The sequence below is a fragment of the Branchiostoma floridae genome, chromosome 9, assembly GCF_000003815.2.
Source record: "Branchiostoma floridae strain S238N-H82 chromosome 9, Bfl_VNyyK, whole genome shotgun sequence".
Taxonomy (NCBI): Eukaryota; Metazoa; Chordata; class Leptocardii; order Amphioxiformes; family Branchiostomatidae; genus Branchiostoma; species Branchiostoma floridae.
In genome coordinates, this window is record NC_049987.1 from 23,419,689 (window position 1) to 23,428,522 (window position 8,834).

General features: G+C 42.3%; 1 protein-coding gene across 1 annotated transcript; it reads right to left on the reverse strand.

The window, feature by feature from the left end:
* Nucleotides 1–576: 576 nt before the first annotated feature.
* Nucleotides 577–2,647, reverse strand: LOC118422355. Its single transcript, XM_035829875.1, has 3 exons — nt 2,421–2,647; nt 1,396–1,662; nt 577–668 (listed from the first exon to the last, which is right to left on the reverse strand). Exons 1-3 carry the CDS (start codon nt 2,605–2,607, stop codon nt 577–579), a joined length of 546 nt encoding a protein of 181 aa, XP_035685768.1. The 5' UTR covers nt 2,608–2,647.
* Nucleotides 2,648–8,834: the final 6,187 nt, after the last annotated feature.

The following is an 8,834-nucleotide window of genomic DNA, read 5'->3' on the forward strand; positions in this document are numbered from 1 at the left end:
AGGTCCAGAGACCTGAACCTGGACCTGATTCAGTATGACTCTTGCCAATGGTCCATGTCACTACAAAGAAATCTGTTTGGTGGAGTATTAGACACTGGTGTTTTAAAATCTCACAAAGCTAACTGCACCTGTACGATTGGCTGTAGAACTTGGTAGACATTACAAATTCTACTCTACTTTACTCTTGTTATTTGCTTCCACCTGCAATCGCCAAAACGTGTAAATACCTGATAAAATGATATGTTAATTTTCTAATCGGTCCAACATCCGGTCCACCTAATTCAGGTCCAGTTTTTCTGGACCGGTCCAATAAGAAAAACCGGTTTTGTACCGGTACGCTGCACCGATACCCAGCCCTAGTACAAACCTATCTGTGTGCGCCTGGAGAAAAACGCAGGTCAAGGGCCATCACAGCCCGGGTAGGACATGTCTCACAGTTTTCCAACGAACTTTTACACTCAGTCTGTTACCACTTCAGCCGGGGTGATCGAGACGGAAAGTATTCACCATGAGAAGCTCTGTCACTAACAACAGTTGTGTAAATCGCCTGGTTGTTTGTGATGAACTGCATTCTACTCACCCATTCCTGGGGTCCAGGACGAGGTCGGGTGTGGTCCATGTGACCGGTGACGTCAGAAGTGTCCTGGCGGACGATCCGTCCGTCTTTGCTACAGAGATATTCAACCGAATAGAGATATTCTTTGCAAGAAGGATGTAGTGGCAAGACCAGTAGATATTCTCCCCAGCGCGATCCAATGCCAGGCCCGAGATAGTTGCTAAAAAAGGTATGAGGATATTATTTGGTAATTAATCCCGGTATGAATAACAATAAATGTATCAAAGTGCGCAGTTAAGTTAATACGATCTTAATCGTGGATGATCCTGATACTTGGGAAAGACCATAACAATATCATAGTACTCAAGGATAGTTTTTCCAATGATGTCGGGTTTTTACCGATAGATAGGTACTTCTCACAGCCCATGCCAGTACACAGAAACGCGTAACTAAGACCACCATGCAGCCAACCTCTTTCTGTTAACATTTATTGAATACTAATCTCCGAGCAGATGTAAGAATTATATCACTTTTCAAACGGTATAAAGATAATCTTAAAGCAGATGTAAGGATCCGGCTCCTGTGTCCTACGCCCGTTTTCGCAACTTTTATCATTCTTTTCTAGAATGATATCTTAATTAAAGATTTCGCATTTTCCTACATAACAAAAGAACAAAGAGATAGATCTTTGGATCTGCTGAGATCATTTGGTCTCAGCTTTCTTAAAGCTGTTTTGAATACGGCTTTGTAATTTGTCAGACCGAAAATGAGGTATAGCATTTTGTAATGCATGCTACTTACTTTGAACTGAAGAAAGATGCTGATAATTTACAACTTACGGAAATCGGTACCTATGAGATCTATGATGGTCTCCATGCCACTTCCATCACGACAAGCTCGTTTGATGTAGCCGTCCTTTTCTGACCAGTACACGTAGTCGGTGAGCGGGTCGTAGTCCAGGGCCCTTGGCGAGTCCACATCCAGTGGAAGCTTGACCATTGACCCGGAAGTAATGTCAACTTGTAGAATGGCGCCGGCTTCATTTTCTGTTCCATAGTCAGCCACCAAGAGGAATGGCTTACTGTTGTTACGGGAGCCAAGGTCTTCTAATGAGCGGGGAAAGGTTTAATAGAATATGCAACATCTGTTATCGCAATGACTTAAGTCAGTATCTATAAATATACTCTTATCAACTGATGTGGAAAATGTTTTAGTTCAAGCGAACACATTGAGAAAGCTTGCAGTAATGACTGTGAAAATATAATGACACTAATTGATGTTCCATGTGCTCTGTTGTACCTGACATTGTGAAATATTGCAGCAGAGTTTTACTATATGACGTTATATCCTGGGGAGCGACACATCATCAGATGCTATACAGAGCGGCAAACTCAAATCATCACATCTAGCATTCCATGGCGGTTAGTTCGTATTTTGATAAAGGACAAGGCACAACCTATTCTAAGTTTGGAGACAGTAAACACATCAAGTATTCGATATCACAGTATCAAAATCTACGTTCCAGAAACAATGCATCCGCATCTTAATAGACAACGAACCACACATAGAATCTGATATTATTATCGTTCATAATTTAGAGACAAGAAAATTTGATACTGTTGAAAAGAATCTGATATAGTATCACAAAAATATATTGTATACATGTTCTAAACATTTTATGTATAGCTAGGTCAAAGGATACAACACAGATACTAAACACACCAAAACCAACAAACGTACACGTAACACATAAAACTAAAGCCGTCGCCACGGCAATGATTTTTCATTGCCACATTTTTATGCTAATGATGTTGCCAAACTCACCATCCCCAATAGCCCCCAAAAGAACTGAAAACCATCTCACCTGTAGTCCTGTCAGGTGATGTGGGACTCGTCTCTCTGATGATTGTCAGACAGACAAGTCCTACGGTGACCAGACTAAGCAGCACGGCAATACCGACGACGATGTGGAAACGGTGGGAGCGGACGAAGCTGCAGCGGGCACCGCGGCCGCCTGGTCCCCCCGCTGAATCATGGTCACCTTTATCCATTTTGTGTGGCGGAAACGTTAAGAGCCGAGTTCCTGGGGAGTTCTGCCGACAGGATTGGTTAATACGAGATATAAGTACATATCAATCTGACATGTATGCTTGTAATTGATAATACGTGACGACACCAAAAGCTTGTAATTTTCTATTTATACTATGTATAACCGTTATTGTTATACCCGGTGGTGGAACTAGTACTATCCCAGAATTCCACAATACACATTCAACAATAGATGGCTAACTATGACCCACAAGCGTACGGACTCGTCAATGCTGCAGTATGGTGTCATCTGAAAATGCAACAACTGTTACAATATAATCAGTAAATTTTCTTTACTAAAGTAGTCCATGAGTTTAATTTTTGTAACTTCAGTATTATAACTTTTTGTTTGTTTGTTTTTTGTTTGTTTGTTTGGGGCCGACTACTCTCTCTTCGCAGCCGGGGGCTGAATTGCGAGTAGATTACAATAGACGGGGCTAAGTCGCAAGGGTCTAAAATGGCAGCCTTTACACAGCCCTAATGACCTCAATACGACAGTAATTGCCCCAGGTGCGGCCAGGGACTGTAGGTTTTTTTAACCACTCACACTGCACCATCGCACATGTGGCGGGTTCTTTAACGTGCTCGAGGTGTGGCTGCCCAAACACGGGAACTCCATTTAACCTCCTATCCGAGGGACGGCCCTAGCCAAAGCTAGGTACTCATTTTCACCTTAGTAAAGTGAGGAATATCGTGTTAAGTGCCTTTCCTAAGGGCACAAGATAGGTGACAAGCGACCGGATTCGAACTCTAGACCTCTCGGTCCCGAGCCAAACAAACTGCCGCTACGCTACGCGATCTCACGCGATTTTAAATTTTGGGATAAACACTGCTTCACCATTGATGCAAATATGAACATTAAAATGGTGAGAGATGAGAGGAAGACCGAATGGGTCGCGAGGGCGTAAGAACTTACAGCGAGTCAGAAGGATTGTAGTTGTACCTAGGTCTGGAAAACAACATTATCCAGGGTTAAGACGGCTAAATGACTCCGACATTAGAGCCTTTGGGATGTGGATTACTAAACACAGTTGGCAAGAGGTGTACACTTCCCAGGACACCCAGGGAAACACTGCCGCTTTCTACCGAACCCGAACCCGGCACGTAAATCACTTCCTCCCCCACCAAATCTGACTCAAATTGAACTCGACCGACAAAGCATGGATTACTGTAACACCAGATATAAACTGCCTGATGCGGAAACACCGGGAGGCCTTTAACCCGTAGAACGATCAGGTTTGGAAGAGACTTAGAAACAAAGTCATCCACTCGATAGGAGACTTTTTTTACTCATTAGATGACACATTAATTTTCTGTTTCCCGAATTAGAAAAATAAACAATGCTAACTGACAGATGAACGTAAAATTGGCGCCTGAAGGTTAAGTCTGTACCATGCGTACCTACTACTTTCAGGATGAAATGCAAGTTTTCCTCCAACCTTACCTTTTCAAAATAACTTGTTTTCTTGTTCAATCCTATATCAAACCATGGAAATGGTTGGTGTGGCCTCTGTGTATGTGAGGCCTACGTATCTCGAGTAAACGTGACCAAGTCAAAATAACATAAACATCCCGTAAGGAAACCACAACTAATATAGATATGCCAGTCAGCAGTTGAACTTCTTATCTCTAAAACTCCATTCTCTTTCCGGAAGCTTCTGGCGGATACAATAAGGAAGAAACGAACTGCCAGCATGATGTTATTTTGGACAAACTAAAGCTGACAAAGCAACCTGCAACTTGTATTGCCAAACAGACATATAGGGCCTTTCTGGCATTCTGTCAGCTTTCGGGAAAAACATGCAAGATAAACCATTTCATGTAACGTGTGTGTCTGTGTGTGTGTGTGTCTGTGTGTCTGTGTGTGTGTGTGTGACAGTGTGTATGTGTGTGTGTGACAGTGTGTATGTGTGTGTGTGTGTGTGTGTCTGAGTGTGTGTGTGTGTGTGTGTGTCTGTGTGTGTTTGTGTGTTTGTGTGTGTGTGTGTGTGTGACAGTGAGTATGTGTGTGTGTGTGTCTGTGTATGTGTGTGTGTGTGTGTGTGTGTGTGTTTGTGTGTGTGTGTTTGTGTGTCTGTGTCTGTGTGTGTGTGTGTGTCTGTGTGTGTGTGTGTTTGTGTGTGTGTGTGTGTGTGTGTCTGTGTATGTGTGTGTGTTTGTGTGTGTCTGTGTGTGTGTGTGTGTGTGTTTGTGTGTGTGTGTGTTTGTGTGTGTGTGTGTTTGAGTATGCTTGTGTCCACGCGCGCATGTGCCTTTATGCATGGAAATTTGTGTGTGCATTCATGTATCTAAATGTTTGCGCGTGTGTGCGTCCGTGATAGTATACATAAATTCATGCATTTATGATTTTTACCTTCGCCGAGGTTATATTTTCATGAACAGCATAACTCGACAACCCTTAAATGGATCCTGATGATATTTAGTAGGTGGGTGGGGGTCAGGAAAACAAAGCTCAAGTTCGATAATGGGCCCCCTAGTGGCTGCCTAAGGTACTGTAGCAAAACATTTAATTTTGACACGTCGTGTTCTGGACATGCTGTGGTCATGATTTTTAAGTGGTAGATAGCCTTGGGGCAGAGAGTGAGTGCGGTGAAACTAGCCGATTTTGGCAAAAAATCGCGCTAGTTGTCATCGAAAATCGATGAAACCTCAAGGTGCGGTCGCGATCGCGTTGGCCGGGTGGTCGTTGAGAAAAGGTCGGTTAATGCTTACGTCATTGGGGAAAATTTTCTGGACAGAGAAAAAGCGGTCGCAATGGCCAGGATGTCGCTGAGAAGAGGAAGTCGCTTAGGCAGGTTTGACTTTGATTTCGACTCTTTGAAATGGTATCTAGTTCAAAAGAGATAATAAAGGCCACATGTGCAACGGTATGTATTCATGCAGTTAAGTGGCAACCAAGGATTTTAAATCAAATAAAAACATCAATATAAGTGTGACTTGCTCAGGGTAAAGTCGAAGTTGAAGTTCAGTTGTGATTAGTTCGCAAATACTCTTTATACATTTTCAATAATGGTTGTTTCCATGAAAGGGGACCAACTATCACTGATCTTTGATCCCTGGATACTGGTTCTGATCAATGGTGATTGGCGACAAAAACGTGTCAAAGCTTTTGACAAAATACACTGTTAGGACAATGTGTAGTGTAGCTATAGTTTAAGGTACTGTCTTAGTTGCTTGTTTACTAAGACTTCCCTAATATATATGCAAATTGGTGATAAAGTGCCTCTAGGCGACCATGGGATATCGAGTTTCAGTTCGTAATGTTACTATATTTCTATAGGACTTCCTTCTGATTCAATTCCAACACTTTATTCAGGATTTGAGTGTGTCTGTGTGTGTGTTTGTGTGTGTGTTTGTGTGTGTGTTTGTGTGTGTGTCTGTGTGTCCGCATATTTGTGGTCAGCATAACTTGAGAACCTCTTGATGGACTACGATGATATTTGGTATGTGGGTAGGGGTTGGGAAGACGAAGGTCAAGGTCAATTTTGGGCCCCCTGGTGTGTGACCTTGGTACTGCAGCGCAACTTCCGGTTTTGCTATCTCTGTGTTCTGAACATGCTATGGTCAAGATTTTTAAGTATTATATAGCTCTTGTGCTCAGGAAAAATTGACATAAGTTTGGGCCCCCTAGCGTCTAGTTTTGGGATAGCAGGGGCATTTTTGTCAAAAACTTCTGACGAGGATAACTCAAGAAGGGAACAACGGATTTTCATGATTTTTGGTATGTAGGTACCTTAGACAATGTTGTACAAGATAAAATATTAATTATGCAAAATAGGAGAACATTTGCATAATTAATGAGAATATTCTATCATAGCAGTTTTTTCAATGTATCTCTTGTCCCGTACATGATATGGTCGTGACATTTGGCTGGTAGATAGCTTTTAGTGTCATGACAAAGTGGGGCAAGTTTCAGTCCCCTAACATTCAATTGTGGAACTGCAGGGGCGTTTTTGTCAAGACATTCCAAAGAGGATAACTGCAGAAAGGATTGACGGATTGCCTACATTTTAGGTATGCAGGTAGCTTAGGCAAAGATGTTCATAATGATATGCATGTTATGCAAATGAGGAGTTAATTTGCATAATTAATGAGGAAATTGTATAATTCCATTGTTTTCAATAACTGGACTTCAATAAATGTAACACATGTTAATATGATAGGTGGAATATAAGCAGATACCAAATATGATAATGAGGAACTTATTTGCATAATTTATGTAAAAATTGCAAAACATCTTTATGATTTATAATGGGAATTTTATAATTGTGACATGTGTACGTTTGTCAATGATGAACAACACCATGCATAAATTATGTTAATGTCTTAGTCAATTGCATGAAATTTACAAAAGCTCTGAATTTTCATGGAGGTATGAGGTCGCCGAACTCTAGTTTCTTCTGAAATGGATAACATCCGATGGGTAACACCAAATAAACTTGTTTTTAAAGCGTTCAGGCCCACCAGACTTCATCTACACGATGTTGAATGATCCGGAAAATAACTTCCGTGCCATGAATATGTATTTATCGCCTGTAATTGCTACGGATACCTAGCCGTGTAAACAGCAGTACATCACACTTGTCAGGGGTTTGGTTACTTCTTCTTCTGTTTGTGATGATGTACAACGTAAATACGTTCGAGTTAACAGACCCAAACACATAGCCTTCTAGGCTAAAGACGGAATGAAAACCGCAGTAGTGCTCGTTTGGGGGTAGAGGTATGGGGTTTGTGAGCTAAGACAAAACGCATATTCGTGGTAAATAAATAAAGTAAAGTGAGAGTGAAGTGGTATCACGATTTTGCAGTGGAAAGATCACTGCAAAAACCGCGAAAATGAAAACTTTGCGAACAATTCAAGGCTTACAGTACACTTTGAAACTTGAAGACTGATAATTACCTGTACAAGCAAACAGGCGGTTACAGGCGCCTGAATGTTTCACCGTCACGAAAAACAACGTTTCAAGTTCAAGTATCGCATGTCGCACAATGTTGACGCTGAGTTTGTAAATTCATACATTTCAAACATTGCTTCTAGCATATACTTTGTAATGGCAACCAGAGACATTTCTAAACTAGGGCTCACTTTAACAGCATCTTTTTTCTCTCTCAGGAACATCAAGCTTAGGCAAGCTCGACTTATGGACTCTATAGGTTACGAAGGCTGCTCGGAAGAATTCCCTACTCCTTTTTATATTTTTTTAGAATTCCCTACCCCGTTTTACCCCTTCCCCGTCACGTTTAGTCGGAATGGTTGGATCCTTCTCTTTCCGAATAGTCTGGTCGGTTCTCTAACGTGCTCGGGGTGTGGCTCTCCCCAAACACGGGACCTTCATTTAACGTCCTATCCGAGGGACGGCCCTAGCCGTAGACAGTTGCTAATTTGAACCTGAATGAAGTGAGGAAAGTTGTGTCAAGTTTATTTCTGAGGCCACAAGATTGTTGACATGGCAGGGTTGAAACGTCCTGAGCCAAACACCTTACCGATGGCGACAGCATCTCACCGTGGCATTTGTAGTATTTTTGTCATGCCCGCTGCGTAATATTGTATTGACGTATTTTATATGTAGGACCACAGGGAGAAGAGGCAGCCGAAATGTCAAGCTAGTTGTAGTTCCAAATAAAGCCCAAGTCATCGGTAACTAGTCGGGCCAGGTAGTGAAGGCAGTTTTATCTTGAAAGGGGGAGTGGCATGGTAGTGGGCCAGCCGGATGGTTCTTATAGGGAAGTCTTATCGGAGCACACAGACACATTGCTGATCATTTCAAGAACTAGCCTGGTTACCAAACCCCAGCCCGATCTCAAGTATCTATCGTGCAGGGGTCTGGGCGGATGGGATAGGAACTCTTCTCAATTTTGCACCTTATAGTGGGCAAAAAACCCCACCAAGAGAACAACACAGGATCAGCAGGAGGTAATTACACCCCTGCCATGATTGGTTAAAGACCCCCAACTGTACTTTTTGAATCCATAACGTAGCTGATTCGCTACTGTGATAGCCTGCTGACCAACTGTGGTGTGTTGTAGCTGGCTACCTGTGGTGAGAGTGGTCATCAATCCTAGGTTCTACTCCCACTGATCAACGGGCCTTCGAGAACCTTTCTACAGCCATGTTGCCAGACCCCAACACGAAAGATATATCTTGAGGTTGGGGTATGGAATCCAGGCTATTCAAGAACGTGCAAGATAC